The sequence below is a fragment of the Fringilla coelebs genome, assembly GCF_963513975.1.
Source record: "Fringilla coelebs genome assembly, chromosome: 3".
Lineage (NCBI taxonomy): Eukaryota > Metazoa > Chordata > Aves > Passeriformes > Fringillidae > Fringilla > Fringilla coelebs.
In genome coordinates this window covers 78139653-78157529 of record NC_140030.1, presented here as the reverse complement: position 1 = coordinate 78157529, position 17877 = coordinate 78139653, and the positions used below count along the sequence as shown (strand labels likewise).

General features: G+C 41.0%; 1 protein-coding gene across 1 annotated transcript; it reads right to left on the bottom strand.

Moving 5' to 3' along the window:
- Positions 1-214: 214 nt before the first annotated feature.
- FAM98A (family with sequence similarity 98 member A) lies at positions 215-17018 on the bottom strand. The gene is made up of 9 exons (XM_084202548.1): positions 16945-17018; positions 16674-16752; positions 13695-13843; positions 12099-12233; positions 9047-9231; positions 7524-7604; positions 6102-6218; positions 3560-3727; positions 215-2083 (listed from the first exon to the last, which is right to left on the bottom strand). Exons 2-9 carry the CDS (start codon positions 16724-16726, stop codon positions 1334-1336), a joined length of 1638 nt encoding a protein of 545 aa, XP_084058674.1. The 5' UTR covers positions 16727-16752; positions 16945-17018; the 3' UTR covers positions 215-1333.
- Between the last annotated feature and the right edge of the window lie 859 nt (positions 17019-17877).

Genomic DNA, 17877 nt, shown 5'->3' with positions numbered 1-17877 from the left:
AGGAACAGAACAAAAGTCAGAGCAACTGAAGATCAGTTCCTCCCACCTGCTGCTGTTCTGACAGCCCCTCAAAGGGCAGAATGCATGGTACAGCTGGGACAACTACAAAATATAAAATAGGTTACAACAAAAAAAAGAGATGAAGACAGAAACCTCCATGAATTCCCAACTACTGTAGCAACTGCTTTTTACTGTCAAGGAAAAGAAACTAAAGCAAACAGAACATACAGATACTTTTATTGCTCACCTTTTATACAACAGCACACCTTCAGCCATTTTCTTTCACAGCTTTTTGACAATGTTTATGTACACAAAAAACCCAGCAAGAAGCATTATGTGGCTTTCAGTAAAGAAAAAACCCAAACATTAGAACACCAAACTCAGCCAGGTTTTGTTTTCTGCAGCAATAATAAAAGGGCTTCCTCCAGGCAGGAACTAATCTTCCCAGGCCGTAGTGCATTTCTTTAAAAAGACAACCCCCAAAACAAATTGCCCTGGATTTGCTGAGCCAGTGGTATTTAACTTGTAAATAAAATAAACTTCAGTTTGTCATTTCTTCTAGCTGATTTCAAGTAAAAATTAGGTTTGGAGGAGGAGCAACTTGTTTTGGATGGATGCAGGTCAGTTTGAATTGCTACACCTAACTACAGGCCTACACACACTATCGGTTCACAATTTAGCTTAGTTTGAAATGATCTTCGCAGATTTTGGCGGTGGTCAGTCTTCATTGTTGAGCAGGTGGGAAAACGTGGTTTAGCAGGAGATAAGGCTACTGAACATGGCATCCACAGTAGAGCTCAGATAACACAAAACCCCGTTGGTCAGAGGAGTCCCTGTGCACGCACGCGCGTGCTGTAACAGCATCGTGACCGAAACAAGAGGTCAGCAAGAAGAAAAGCAACACTCCAGACTGGTTTAGAACATGTAACTCAACAACGACTTGGGGGGGAAAAATGCAAAAGTTCTATGTACTATAATAGACAAATTTGGCAGGTCTGGGTACTTCTCCAAATCAAAATAGAAGGCAAACACAGCAGGCATATTTAGAACAAAAGTGTTTTGAGCAGAGGGAACCAGTCCAACATCCAAAAAGCATGGCTATTAGTTCATGTTTAGGGTAGAGGGGGTAGTGACAATGTCTTTCATTCAGACAGGTAGAGGTGGGTGGGGAGGTCTACACAAAATTGTGTTTTGCTCTATACAAAACATCCCACCTAAAGAGATTCTACCTGCTGTGTACAAACGTGTACTAATTCAAGCAGCATTTAAGTCAGGCCTCTGAAACCAGGTTTCTATTATGTGAGCTCTGCTGAAGTGTAAATTTTTAGCAGCCTCAGCTGGTGAAGTGTCTTCCTTGTCCAAAGCCAGACTGATTATATTGATAACCTCCATGCTGGAAGTGCTGCTCAAACTGCCCTCCTTGATTAAAGTTCTGTCCACCTCTGCCCCCCCAGCCGCCTCCTTGACCTCCTCGGCCACCACGACCACCACGGCCACCCCTCCCTCCTCCACGGCCACCCCCTCGGTCACTGTGGGACCCACCATCTTGGTATCTGTTGTCTTGCTGGTAACCACCACCACCACCCCCCTGGTAGCCACTTCCAGAATAAGAAGACGACTGGTAGCCACCATAGCCTCCTCCTTGGTAGCCACCACCACCATGGTAGCCACCTGTTTGAAAACCTGCATCTCTGTAGTTACTCTCCCTGTAGCCGCCATCCTGGTAGCCACCACTTCCGCCATCTGTCCAGCCTCCTTGAAGCTTGTTTCCTCTTCCTCCTCCTCTGCCACCATGATCATAACCACCACGTCCTCCTCGTCCCCCTCGATCATGGCTTCCTTGTTCATGACCTCCTCGCCCTCCGTATGATGAGTCATAGCCTCCTCTTCCTCCTCGGTCATGACCCCCGTGGTCATAACCTCCCCGCCCTCCATAGGAAGAGTCGTAGCCACCTCTACCTCCTCTGCCACCGCCTTGCTGCGAGCCACCCTCTGGTCTTTTCTGCCACGGTGGCATCTCAGGAGGTGGAGGTTCAATTTCATTGGGCCTTCCTCCTCTGTCAGGCACTCTGCCCATGAGCACCTGCAAAGGGAAAGGGAAAACTGCCATAGGAGTTGTGACACCTCGCACAAGAGTCACATTTACTGAGACACACCACAGACAGCACCCACTCCAAGGTTTTTACATCCAGGCAAATTTTGTGTGTTTGAATGTGACAGACCTCTGTGTCCAGTTAATAAAATTTAAACAGGGATTATCTAGTACTTGAAGCACTGCTAACAAGACAAGTCAGGAGACATGTGCTTTGTGTTCAAACAGCAGGCCACCACCATGGGCAGCACCAACACAGTCTTTCACTGAACTCTTTATTAGTGCAGAGTGCTTAACTCAAATAAGCACAAGTACAATGTAACACACTCTCTCTAGTATTCTGAGTTCCTGTAGAAGCCAGTGACTTGGTAAATAAAGTGCAACACATTCTATTTTTCAGTGAGGATATGCAGAAACTTAACAACAGACAGTGTGAGACAGCACTGATCAGAGTGGAACAAGACTCTAGAGGTGTCTAAGGATGGTGTGACCTTAAAAATTTAACAAGGCAAAATGGGATAGGACATTTGTACTGCTTGAAGTTTTGAAGCAATTTAACAAAGGAACTTCAGTGGAAGTAGGCTACTTTGCTATTTCATGCTACTGTCTTGGAAAACATTTAGTATTGATAATGGAGATAACATATTATACATCAGCAGCAGGGCAGTACTAAAACATACATACAGTCTGGTGATAGAAATTAAGTAGTAAGACAGATTGACCCTATCACACCAACAACACTAAAAAAGTGCAGAAATTACTTGGCTGTGGCCAAATCAACACACTACTATTCCCTCTTAAATTAATTCAAACTTGACCAGAGGTACAGTTGGTACTCAAAAGGCAGAAGAGCACGCACCTATCCCCACAATTTTAAAGCACCAAGTATGCCACTGTACATAGATAGCTACTGCGCTGCAAGTTCAGCACTAATATTTTTTTGAGCCTACTACTCTTGAAAAAATCATAACTTTTGAAACAAGGCAAATTGTTTTGTCTAAGTCATGTTTCTCCTATGTCATTATTAGAACTATACACTTGATTGTAATCTGTTTGAGTACCCGGGCAATCTAATTTGTGGGACCCTTGCCTTGTGATCTTAGTACATTCTATTTACACAGACCAGAAACAGAGTTACTATGTAGATGTTATTTTAGACTTGGTGGCAGAATCAGGTAGCAATAGAGTAATGGCTTTTGTAATTCTGGCAAGACAGAGCAGGCCTACTCCCACTGTAAGCAAGCCAAGGTATTTCAGCAATTTTTACTGCCCCAAAGAAGGGACACTGAACCTCAAAAGCTGAAACTGCACTATCCACTGATGCATTATCTGCAATACATAAACACCAAGTTTCTTATCCTTTATTTCCAAATTCCACTTACCATCCTGGAAAAAAATAGGATTTATTACTACATTCAAGTTACTTAAATATTCCTAAAAGAACAAGACATTTGTCACCAAAGGTACCTTATTAATGGCACATGCAGTCTTCTCTCGGATGGATCCACTGCTCGTTCTCATAATCTTGGACAGATCCTGCCGAGCTGCCAAGAGATTTGCAATTGATATAGTGCACTTAGTAGATAAGAGGGCACGTTTTGGCTGGTAGACTTTAGCCAGTTTTTCTGTTTGACTCTGTTGGAGCAAAGAAAAATAAAACTCAGTCAGTTAAAGCAATGGGACATCTCATGAAAAAAAATCCAATCAGCACTGAATAACAAGCCACTACTGCAAACAGAACAAAAAGTTAATATAAAACCAGTGAGAACCACTTTATAACTGAGGATTACTTCAACCTAACCAGCATTTGTCACATTAAGTTGTTAAGTAAATAGGAAACAATTCTGACTGAAATGCCAAGACACCAATGAGCTGACAATTTCAACAACATACACATCAGACTGTATTTCTTCCAGGCAGTCAAACACAGAAGTGTGCCATATAGTTACATGAATTACTGCTAAAATCCAGAAGACACTGAAAGCGAAACACATCTGTGTTCAGCCTCCAGACCACCTTCTGTGCCTTCACCCTGACCTGCACTCATTCCAGCTGGGCCAGCATCACCCCATCTCCAGCACTTACAAGCAGAAAAATGTCCTGTTAACTCATTTCACTCATCATTTCAGTCAGCTTCTTCACAAAGACAAGGCACCAAGAGGCCTGGCAGAGCTAGAAATGAGATCCTACACTCAACTTTGCCTTGTATGCAATGTCTCTTCCTCCTTTCTTGAACACCTCAAAAGTTTTCCAGCTGAGACACACAAGAAATCTGTGCTACCACACAAGTTACTACACAAGTTACATCTCTCTTCAATAATCAATAGAGTGTAGTGTGTGATGCAGTTAGGATAAACAGATTGCCATCTGAATGCAGATGATGACGGTGAGGACAGGCAAATCAGGTTTTCCAACATATCTTAACAGTGCAAAAACTTAGAAGCCCATTTTAAAATCCTAAAAAAAAATCTGTTTTCCATCCAAAGGCAGAAAACTGGAATACGGCACTGGCTAAAGGTAGGAGAAGCAAAAGTATTCACCAGTGTGTTTTTCTAGTACTTATGTGTTCTTCCCTGCTACGTTTGACAGAGCTCTGACCACAATATTTTGGTTCTATGATACTGTTTTAGGCAAAAATTAAAATTTTAACTTTAAAAAATCCCTAATAATAGACTGCAAGGGTTTTTTTCCCTGGTGTTTCCACCATCTGGAGAAGTGGCTATTTAGTCATATGATTACATTCTGATACTTTTCAAATAAAAAAGAAAATTATTATCTTGCTAAAAGTTACTGTTAAAACAAACCCTTTTGTGTGTCTGGAATACTACAGCAACATTCTCCAAATTTCTATTGTCATGCTTCTAAAAAATTTTGCATTTTAATAGATATAAATGCATATCCACAATTTGTGGGTTTTGTGAAAACATTTTGTGTAGCGAGTCAAGTTCGAAAGTATCTGAGAATCCTAGGAAAAAACACAAAACCACATGGATAAAGATGCCAAAGCTGTAACAAAGTTAGAAACCCCTGTTTTTAAAACATAATTCACACTTTTGCTCATTTTTATTCACTATTAAAATATTTAAACAGTCAGCTAGTTCTTCAGTCATCTACTAAAAAGCCTGAAGAATACAAGGTTTAATAGAGAGTACACCAGTAGAAGTCCTACTCAGATGATGAAACAAAATGGGACAGGTCCCGGTTTATTATTAAAGTATAGCTGATTTTTGAAAAAACACTTATCAAGAAAAAACCCTCAATAACTCCATGTGTCACAGTTAAGCACTAATAACTCTGTCTCAAACACTGTCAGCAGTATACTTAACACTATATTAGCAAATCTGGTTTAGTCCTGGAAAATAAATTATATGTACTATTTTTTTAAATCCTGTAATTTCTAAGACACAGAAAATAGGGAAATCACGTAATTATTTCTAAAAGCAGAATATGTATCATGTACTCAAGGGAGAACAGATCTCATGTCACAGCCACCAGCACAGTTCAAAGACAAAAGAGGCACATATAGCATTACCCTGTCTATAAGGTAAGAACAAGTAGTGCCTTAGCAGCTTTTCTCATGTGCATCTGTGGAGTTGTGATTGCAGACACACTTAGAGTTAAGGAAATCTGATTGCTGTGGACACCACAAAGTAAGATAAGGGACGGTCAACAGGAAGGTGCTTTTCCACCATTACACAACACTTAATGGTTCACATGGTATTCTGAACACAGTTGGATCAGTAATCTGTACTTTTTCCAGTGGCTTTGGTGTGTAGCTACACAAAGTCTGACTTCTCATTTTACAGACTGATTTAAAATCCAACAGTTTTAAGTAAAATATTTTTACTCATGTTCCATTGTCATAAACTTATTTAGAAACTCAAAACAAAGCCAGACAACTCCTGTGATTATTTCTGACTCATGAAGGACAAAACAATGATGCAGTTTTCCAGAGATACTTATTATAAAGGGTTACCATCAACCAGGACTTCACAGCAAGCTGTCATACCTTAGCTCTGTCTGACCAGCCGAAGGATTGCACAGTAACATCCAAACGTTTGACTAACAGTTTTCTTCGGACTTCGTATTCATTGGCTATGGCTTGATTAATTGCTTCAATTTTTTCCTGAAACAAAAATTTGCAAACAATCTAGATTAAAGTGTTTCTACTTCATAAACTATGTAGATGGAAGAGAGTATAACATAGAGATAACATGCATGGCTTAAGATTGCAATTATCTACCTTGTCAAATGGACTCACAGCCAAGCTGTGCCTGCTGATGTTATTTTCCTGAAGCTTCCAAGGCTCATGTTCAGCCTTCTACCATTTTTAACAGCACAAAAACTGCACACACTGCTGAGGCATTTCTCAACATCCACCAGGACAGAGAAACAAAGGTGAGAAGATACTACAGGCAATAAGCTGAAGCAAGGGTATACGTAACTCCTAAGAAACACGATGTTCGTGCCTTCTTAAAAAGTAGAAAGCTTAAGGATAAAGATAGAACAAAGATAAAGGACTAAAAGTAAGTACAGTACTGCAAGAGGATCTTGATTTAAGCACACTCTGCATACAGACAAAACAACAAAGTGCTCTACAGGAAAAAGTCAGCATGACAAACAGCTGGTAGCAGACAGTGGTTTAGTTAGAGCAGCAGGTGAGATATGCACCATTCGAGTATATTTATATTCATGTATATTTAAAGAGGCCCGGCTGGAGGGAGGGCAGCAGGGCCCACCTTCAGTCTCAACAATACAAGCACTGAAGGAAGCAGACTGCTGGGGGAAGATGTGCTTCAGCCTTAAGTTAGAGAGACAAGAGAGACCTGAAGTCTTGCAGCAGCAGCCATAGCTTTGAGCTTGGTGCAGCAGCAGTGGTTAAACCAGGCACCATACTCCTGGTACAGCAGGTGACAAATCCCAGCTGGAAAAGATCACAGCTCTGCAGCCTGGGTGTACAATGTCTCTCCCAGCTCCTACCTGCATACTCACTGCCTCTTGGAGAGGCTATGAAGGAAACAGACTACTCCAAGTGACAAAAAGAGGGGGACATTATGAACAGACCCACAGCTTAGCTAAAAAAGAAGCCCCAGAAGCAGACATGACACCATCTCAGCAGGACTAGTCACACACAGTGCTGGTAAAGAGCAGGAGAGGAAGGTTTAAGCTACTGCAAAAGCATGCTGATCAGCACCACCACTGTAGGTCTCTCATTTTGGAAAGGTGTAGCCTACACCTGGACCTAGAGATTCATGAGTCTAAGATCTTAGGAGTTGCTGTACATTTTTTGCACCAATATATACATTATACTGCAAGAAATTATCTTCTTGTCTTCAGAAAGAGAAAAATCATTTTGCAACACACAGAATCAGGATCAATACTTTGTACACTTGGAAAAGGGAAATGGGCTCTAATACCTGCAACTACTCACCCAGTGAGCTGGTCCCAGTTGTTTCTTTAATAAAGGTTTTCCAACATGATTAGGTGGAACCTTTGCTAGAGTTTCCTTCAGCTGTTAGGAGACATATAAAAACATAAGTTTTGGCTAAAAAAATTAGTTTTTCAAGACTTTAATTAAAGGAGAGGACTGTTGGACAGTGAAAGGCATGACACAGCAACCTCCAATATCAAATTATTTTGTCTGGAACAGAGAGCCTAGCACACTTCTTCTGGAAAGCAACTGGTTTTAGATTTCTGGTAGTCTCGGCTATAACTATTTAAAAATTAAGAGAAGGGACTATAGAATAGATCAGTAGTAAAAACAAAGACACCATGAGGTACTGCTACTCTTGAAGCCATAGGGATTATTCTACACATCATCTCTTTAATCCAGAGAAGAACCCACGTTTGTATCAAAAAGCTTATTTTAAGATGATATAAAATGTCACATGATCCAAAGAAGGACCTCTCTTTACAAGCAAAAGGAGAAAAATCTTTAGTATGAAATTTTAACTCTATCTTGCATTTTAGGAATTTGGACACAAATTATCTATCCCATCTCAAAATTTCTTAGGACTTCAAGGGGGACGAAATGGAGTGGCAGCGACAAAAACTTCCAAAGTAGTTTGGAAAAAGACCACCAACCTGTTCATTCCAGCACGTGATCTAACACATTCAGTGACCTGGTATTCCAATGATACCGAGCCAAATTTATTTAAGACTTTCAACCTAAGTGCTTTCACATAGCACTGTTTTGGGAAGCTTTGTAATCACAGAATATTCTGCATTGGAAGGGACCCATATCTGTTCTTTAAATCTTCTGCTGTTCCCCATCTGCTGTTCTGATCTCCCCTATCCTGCAAATTAAGTCACTACATGTGATTTAAAAGCTTTCTGTCCCCAACCCTTGGTCTGTGCACTGGACAGTCCATTCAATTTAATTTCTCTGATTTGTGAAAGTTACTCAGAAAATTTATTTATTTTCTAATTTATTCTAAAATTTATTTATTTTCTAATTTATTCTAAATTTTTTTTTTAAATCACAACAGCCTGGAGAACACACACATGCAAGGAATAAAAATAAATGGAATCACAAGAAATTATGAAGTCTTACGGAGAAGGTGTTAAGTTTTACTTTCGTTACACCACCTAGGTTCCTGTACAAATTTGTTTAGGTGTATTTCTTGAAAAACATTTCTCTTTAACATTCTTCCTGAGGCCTACGATGAGCATTTTCTATGTCTTCTGCAACAAGTGGTAGCATCAAAACCTAGAGCAGTCACCCTGAAAAGCGATGATAGCAACAGTCCCTGACCTCATGCCTTGGCATGGAAAAAGCCTTCAAAATATTTTTCAGAATTCTGACCCTCTGTATATGCAGTAAAACACATCAACTCTCCTTCACAATTCAAACATGAGTTCCACAAGAGGCAAATCTCACCCAGGTAGCAGAACTATTTTCCATCAAAATGATAACATCATAAATATTCACATTTTTCTTCCTTTAGATCTTACTTTTTTTTCAATTCCGCTGAAGAACTGGAACATCGTTATGTTGGCGGGAGGCTTGGACATGCCTAAAGCAATACAGATGCCTTTTAGCTCCTGAAAGACTTCACTGCCACCCCCTTCCTGGGCTTTTTTAGGAGGGGCATTCACACACAGCATTCTGGCAGCTTCCAGTTCTGAGATGAGGTATGCTGGGGTAAGAAAAATTAGATTTGACCATCAGATATAAAAGAGTTATTTTAGAGCCAGTGAAAACTCAAGTGCTTACAACCAACAAATGTGCAAATTGACTGTTTTAGATAGAGGGAGGGATAGAAATTTTGTATCTACAAAATTTCTTGTATTTTCAAGATATCATGTATCCTAAATTTTCTTGTATCTTCAAGAACACTCATATTTACAATTACTGAGTGCAGCACTAGAAACACAACAAACAGAAGACAGGTTTAGTACAACCAATTAAAGTCTGGAAAAAATCCCTATGATTCCAGCAAGTATAAATCCCAGAGTTCAACAGAGCACAGCTCTTTTCCTTCAGGTTTTGCCCAGCAAAGACAGAAAATTAGGAACATAGAAACAAGGAGGATGAGGGAATGAGATGTGCATTTTAGGGTAGACAAGCAAGCACTTCTTGAGGCTCTATGAAACAAGCAAGGTAACAAGTAGAGAGAAGTGAAATGTCAGATCAATCTCCTCTACTTCCCCACACAAAACATTGAGTAGAATAATCCCACTGAGAAGTACTATTGAGAATTCATGTTTACAGCAACTTCAGAAAGGAAAGCTGATGAAATAGAAGCTAGAATGGCTGAAGTTTTCTTCAATATCAGAATTGTACAAGCCTACCATTACATTGCAATTCCATCAAACAAAGAGAAAAATCAAAATCACAATTTCTGAACACAGTATATGCCCAGAATTTCAACATGAGGTGTTATTTACAGTGATATAAATTTACAATTATATAAACTGCCTTTGTTTGCAGGTGTCACAACATTAAGGTTTAAATTTTTTAAAAAAGCACAAGTTTCACAAAACTTTTCTCATTAATCATAGTGAGTGATCATAGCAATAATATACATAAACACTTCTAAAAATAAGAAAACTGATACTGCGGACACACTTGTGACCATGGAAGTAAACCCATGGATATACAAAAAAAGCTTATTATTTATAAAACTGGGACAGATAAAAAGATTAAGAAAAGAACACAGCATTTTAATGATCTCTAGAATGTCATCTGCTAAAGATACGGAATACCTTACAAATAAAAAAATTCTTAGAATATGTAAAACTGTGAAGCACCCTTTTTAAGTTCTTTCAGCAACACTTATACAGGTTTTTCTTACATTGAACTTCCAATTATTTACACTCTTTTCAGGCCTACTGAAAAAGAAACTAGCAAGAGAATTTTGTTTCAAAAAGTTAGAGATCACATTTAAGCTATCCTCAACCTCCTCTAACAATGACAGAAATTTTTAAGTCTATCACTAAGAAGAATGTTCTTTAGATAGCTGTTCTTTTTTTGCATAACTTTTCTGAACCAGCCTGAAACTCTTGTAGTTTTTGTTTTGCAGATGCTAGTGCCTAACATTGTATTCTAGTGATGCTGCACATTAGGACATCAATCCTAATTACTTGGTTTTATTTGGTTCTTTCATCTCCCAGCAATACTGCTACATCTTCCAAGTGACAAACTGTGCTGCATTTCATTAAAATGTAAAATACCCTGGCATTTCACTAGAGGGTTATCCTGTTTCTCCTGAAATAAAACAGTTTTATGGCTCACATACAATAGGATACCTAATAAGTTCGCTTAACACAGCTAAAGAAAGCTATGCTTTTATGGTGGTACACAAAAAAAGGAATTTGGCACTACTGCAATTTCACATTTGACAGTATACACAGCATTCCTGCCAGACGGGATACCAGAGTTCAGCTCCTGAACACAGCCTTATATTACCAAAATGTACATCCCAAAGGACCTCTGGGATAAACTGTGTGTCACAGACAAGCCAAATTTATTGAATGGCTTGGCTTCCAGAAAACAAGCTGAAGAGAAGATTGTTTGAGCTACAAACTATTTCAAATGAAACAACTACCTCATTTCATCTGACATTTTTAAACATACTATAAGAAATACTCAGATTAATTCTAATCATCTTTCTCCTACTGGTGAAATACAGGAACCTACTCTGTAAAAAATTTCTTGTATCTCAGAAAAAGGCAGAACTAAATTTGCTTTGAAAAGTTAAAGAATCAGCAGCAACTGAGGAAGCAAATAAAACATTACCTCATCTTGATTTTAAAATTAGGTTAAAATTAGTACTACAGTTTCTAACTCAAGCTTATTTTTTTTATTGTAATGTGACTTAATATCACACACCTTTTACAAATTCAAGTACTATTTCTTCTCCTCTAACATTTCATAAGGAGAAAAAAAACAATTTAGCTATGGAGATTTCACGGGTGGAAAAGGAAAGACATCATCATTGCTAATGTTAATTTCCTTTCAATCAGCAGAAAGCAACAATGAAGCTATTTACTAAGGATGTTGATCAAAAGAACTGGGAGCTGGGATAAGACATTCTCTCCTTCATAACAATTCCGACTGCTGTCAGTGTAGGAAAATGCAAGTTTTGTTGCACCTTGCAAGTCATCACACTGGGAGCCTCTAAAATTATGATCCATCTGATGTTAGTGGTCATTTTTACAATGATGCTAAGTAGAGTTCAGTGACTAAATTCTGACAGATGTCTTCAAATAATTCCCTCTTTGTTGTGCCTTTTAAGAAGTAATAGGAAAGGCTTTTTGCTTGTGAATGTCGAAAAGGTCAACACTCAAAGTATTTTGCATCATATACTGGGTACGTATTGACTGGTAAACCCACAAGTATAATACTCTGATGCTGTAAATTACAGTAAAAATGAGGCATATTTTTAGGTAACTACAGTGTAATACATTGTGGTAAAGTAACCAGTATCTCATTAAGTGTAAGAAACAATACTATAAATCTTGCAGAAAATCAGGTTTACTTGCAAGCACCCTTTTAACTTACTAAGCAGCAAGAGACAGTTCTTTTGATTATGAAGGCGTTTTGTCACATCTCCTGATGTTAATGACGCATATGGACAGTTCATTTCAGACAGCAGCCCACTCATTTCAAGCTGAAATTCTTCTGCTTCATTTGGACCTTAGAAAGAAAGAATAATAATTCATTCACTGATAATACATAGCGGGTATGAAGGAATTAGAATGAATTAGCTATTTTTAAAAACACTTATTTTGCTCGAGTTGCTATTTAACATTAAGACTCATTTTTAATAGCAGCCAAGTGCATTTCTTGGGTTCCTCCAAGCCACAGCACAACCTACTTAGATCCATTATATGCTCCATTAATATAAAATTATGTTTCACTGACAGCTTTTTCAAGCTACAACAGACAGACACTGGCAAATTCTACAATGAAAGGGGACATTAAAAACTATCATGAATAATAAATGTGGCTTATGAATTCTCACTTTTTTTTATTATTTCTCCCTGTAAACTCACATTTCTCAACTGATTTTATTTCATATCAATATCCTTTAAAAATAAGGAAGTCACATAAACCAAGCTTTTGACTGATATTTCTGTCAAAATTACTGAAACTAATCAGAATTTGTTAAGTAAAAAAAAAAACAGTGATGAGAAATAACATTTTTTCATCTTTTTGAAAGAGACTTTAACCACAAATGTCTGTTATTCCTAAACTCAAGACATACAAAACGAAAGTAGGACTTCATGGTACTCCAGCTAATATGTTTCTGTCACTGTGTTTCAAGAATTTGAGATAGGTGTTGGAAGATTTCTGGATTGTATTTTTACATAAAACAAAAAATAGGAACCCTGTACTACTAGAAGGGGTGAAATACTGTAGAAAGAATATGAAATACACTCAAAGAAGAAAGAATGAATGTCAAAAACAGAGAGAAAGGAAAGTAACAGATGTTGAGGTAAAAGGTAGCAACCTTTGGCCACTGAGTAAATACAAAGCTAAGCTCATAAAAGCATTATGAGTTAATATATTAGATATTCAGGAATGTGGGTTATCACACCAATTTAATAATTTAATCTGTAGATTGTCATGACTAGCTGACCATAATTAACTTTTTTTTCCTGAAAGCTACAGTGGAAATGAAAAACAATCAATCATTTTCAGGCTCCTTCTCACAAATTCATAGCAAGGACAGAGTTAATGGAACTAAGAGTAAAAAGAAGATATGATAACTGTAGTCATGAGAATGTTACCTTGAACAGTAGTATACTGACATCAAAATTACTAATAGAAGCTCTGAAATAAAAGTATTCTCATGATTTAGTAAAAACCCCATGAGCATTAATGTTTCTATAAATCCATCTAAGAACTTTAAAAAACAGTATGGTTGAAAAATTAACAGAAAAAGTTAATTTCAGAAGAAAGACTCTTTGATTGCCACTATTATTTCAACCTCTACTGGCTGTTCATTAGGCAAATTTGAGGTGGAAAAATATCCAAAATCTGGCATTGTGCAGACAACACTCCCTGGTACAACAGATAAGGCCAGCCCTAATCTCTGTGGCATGCAAGAACACACAGTAAGTGCATGTTTGTGCTGGAGTTATGACTACTTACTGTTGGTTGCCTGCACGTTCTCCTCTAGTTTACAGAAGAGCCGTAACTCAGACACCAACCAGGCGCAGAGTTTGGTGAATTCAGGGGAGCTGGCTCCATGGGAGACTGCCTGAGCCAGTGCTCCGTCGTCTAACAAAGGACCTTTGTAACTGAGAGGTAAAACAAAAGCACAGTTTCTTAGTGTTTGCTGTGACCAACGACCTTGGACAGATTTATTTTATGCTGTATACATACTGAGAGCTACAACCACAATGCATCTGCAGTGCTGATCTCATGGAACAGTGATTCCTGGACTGAACTGCAGCAAGAACCACACTGAAAACATCAGAGTAAACTCAGAACTGGTGTGCACCTTAACTTACCATCACAGAGACTGTGTCACAAAATATCATCATCAAAGGTTTCCTCCTGGAGAATGTTACAATTTACAATGGCAACTGCAGTCCCAAGGAATCCTTCCTGAGCTCTCCATGTTGGATAATTACTGCTGAACAAGTGCATCTTTTCTGTCACTTCCTATCATGTATGAAAGGGCTGCCTTACAAAATAAAGCCTTTGCTAGAAATATTACAAAAGTGATCTGCATAACAATATCATCTCTTGAAAAACCAACCTCCCTAAATATACACAAGCAAAATTAACAGAATTGGTTCCTTGCATAAGTAAAATAAGCCAAAAATCAGACCTAGTGTAAGAAAGCATGAATTTATAGATGAGATCTTTCAAACACAGCTTTCAGGACATCTGTGTACTGATAATCTCTCAGAGGGAGAATGAAGAGTAGGGAGAAGGCTGCCTTATCAACCAGGTAGAAGCACAAGCATTTGCCTCAGTATTTTAGGAAAAACATGTATAATATTATTTTGATATACTGTCCCCAAAAGAGACAGACATCCAAGAGTGTTCATAAGCAAATGAAATCTCTCTTAGGAAATTCCAGGTAAAGTCACCCACTACCTCACAACAATCCAACGAGTTCAGGCACCTCTTGGCAAACCTCAGCAATAAAAAACCATCTCAAATTGAAATGTAATTCTCCTCACTCTGCTCCTGTGCTTAATACCACATACAAAGGATTTGGCCTTCACTGTAGTGGCCTGTTACTTAACCAAGTAAAACGAAGAAGCCACACTCAAAAATAACTTTTACTTCACAGAGCAGCTTGATTGGTGACACAGTTCATCTACTGGCAGCTGGTGGGAAGCTGTAATCTCATGTATTACAGCCCTACTGCATGACCACTGTTGGCTGGGTGCTTCAAAAGGCTAATCAGAGCAAGTTCCAGTCCCATCCCACAGACGTCTCAGGCCTACAGCTGTAGGTCTGGGAACACCTGGGACTCAGAATAGAAGCATCCAGTTATAGGTCAAAGTAGAAAGGAAGCAATGGCAAGCCCTTTGCTTTGGCAGGACTGGGATTTAAGTCCCTGCTCAGATCTTCTAGAGGCACCTTTTCTAAAATTTTTAACAGAGGTAACATCTTGAGCATATTCTTTCTTATAATTATGACTTCAGCTACACATCAACCTGGCCAATAATCCAACTTGCAGACTCCTAACTGCAAGCAGCTTTTTCCTTCTGTTTCTGCCAATGGCACGTGTTCCAGAGCTATGCTCTCTTTTGGTAACATTGTGCTATCCCATCTGTTTGCTTTTTTTACAGTTCAACAAATTGATGCACAAGACAAGAGGCCACCATCTGAACACCTCGAGCACAATTACAAAAAGAAACAGCTCTCTAACATGTAATGCTATGAGGAAAAAAAAAATCATGTGATATATTAGGAATATCTCCAGTATCTGGTGAGAAAAAGTAAGGTGAACATGAAGACCACAGAGCTACTGCCAAAGCAGAAAGCCTCAAATACTCCAGTCTTTCCAGACACCAAGGATCAGAAGTCCTTTAGACACATGCAATAGTTTTCCCAGTTGTTACCAATACTGCTGAGGTCTCTTGCCTTTCACCCTCCAAATTTTCTCTTTTTCACTGTTGTCAATTTTGCTTCAAATAGCTTACTTGTTAAGCTACTTTCACTGTTTGCTTTACTTATTTATGACAAAAATCAACAACACTCTGTCTATAACTGCACAAATCTCAACTCCTTCAAGCCACTAGTGTCCTTTTTAACGTATGACAGAAAAAGAAGGCAATCACAGTATTTTCACTGTGGCAGAGCTGCCTTTTCACAATTCAGTCAGAGAAATACCTGCTAAGGCAGAAGTCTATTTGTCAAGCTTTGCAACTATCAGCACTAACTTAGCCTGGAAATACAATCTTTGTTGGAGCATAATGACTGCAGCCACAAAGTGATTTATGGGAATGGGGCCAACATGAGTAAATACAGCTGTTTGCACGCATCCAGCAGTAGAAGTGAAATTGTAGCTGCCTGTCCTCTGGCAGGGGACATGGGAGCTTACAGCAGGACGTGTTCTCCATGCTGTCCCTTTCATACTTATGCAACCTTTCCTGACTCTGACAAAGTAACAGGTTTACACAGCAAGTCTCCTGTGCTATATTACCCTTTTAAAAATGTAAAGAACACTTGCTCATTTGCAATTCATTTTACTCTATGCCCGCCACCCCCCCCCAAAAATATGAGGCCTGGAAATTTTCTTATTGTCTGACGTATCTCTTTATCCTGTCCCACCCTCAGCTAGGGCGGCTGTGCAGAAGAGAGCAGCAACAGACCAGATGGCATCCAACAGTCAAGGGGATCAGCTCGCACGGAGAAGGGACACACTCGCCAAGGCCGTGCAGCCAGAAGCCAGCCCGTGTGCCTTGGGGCATCACCAGCAGCCCCGCTCTGGGGGCGGCTCTGACGAAAAGGGGCCATTCCAGGCGCTGCCCTGAGCCGCGGCCCTCCGGAGCGGAGCGGCCCCGCCTGTGCGGAGCGGCCAGCGGCGCTGTGTCCGTGCCGGGGCCGCCCGCTGCTCCCGTCCCACACCGGGAGCGCCCCGCACCCCCAGCCCCGGACACGTACCCCAGGTCCTCCAGCGACTCCAGCACATCGTTCTCCAGGAGCTCGAACTCCATCCTGCGGCGGGGCACGACGGGTGGACCTGCGCGACACGGGACTCAGCGCTACCGGTACTCGCACTCCCACCGCCCGCCATTCCCCCCTCCTCCAGCCCATCCCGGCCTCGTGGCGGAGACTCAGCTCTCACCCCCTGCCGTGCCGTGAGGCAGCGCTCCCGGCGCCGCAGCCCCTCTCCCCGCGCCCATGCCCACCCTGCTCGCCGGGCCCCACGCACCGCGCTCGCAGCTGCGCCGCCGACTGCCGGGTTGGCATCTCAGGGCGGGGAGCGCGGCGCCGCAGGCCCCCGGCCTCCCTCTTCGCCCGGCTTTTCTAGGGCCGCCCGCCCAGTGCCTGACCGGCGCCGCCTCCGTCCGCGGCGGTTTCCGCCTATCCGCCGAGCGAAGCTCCTTTGCTAAAGTGGGACACGGGTGCGAGGCCGGAGAACGAGCCGGTTTTGTGGGAAAGGAGCTCGGGACGAACGAAGGATCTCACTTTTGTGTTCAGGCGCCGTCGCGGGCAGACCCGGAAGAAGGACTCCTCCCTCCCGCCGCTCAGCCCGCGCAGGAATGTGCTGCGGCGAGCGGTGTCGCGGCAACGGGCGGGGCAGAGGGAGAGGACGGGGCGGCGGAAGGGTCAAACCGCGCCAGGGAGCGAGAGTGCGTCCCCACCCTGCAGGACCCCGCGCCACGGCCAGGACCACAAATCCCGGCATGCCTTGCGCGCGACACAGCTTTTCGCGGGGGGCGCCGGGTGCCGAATAAAATCAATAAAATAATGAAATTAATAAATCGAAGCCGTTTCAGTTCAATTACTAAATGAAATCCGCGGGTCTCGTTTCTCCCTCTGCTCCGTGGTCTGGCGGCGCGGGCTGCAGCGGTGTTTAGGGGCGCTGGAGGCAGCGCTGGGCGGGCTGAGCCTGCGCTGGCCGGGAAACTCCTGGAAGCGACGCTCTGGAGGCTTTCTTAAAAATTATTTTAAATTCGGGGGGCAGGGGAGGGGTGTTCACTCCTTCCAGCTGCTCAGTTGCCAGCATGCTCCGAGGTGTGAAAAATGCGTATTGTATGATTGGCTTTTCGCAAATATTAAAATGAATATTATATGTGTTGTGTTAGAAAGGTATGCTGTATTAATTTCCTTAAGTGTGTTAAATAGAGTTTTAGGTTATAGC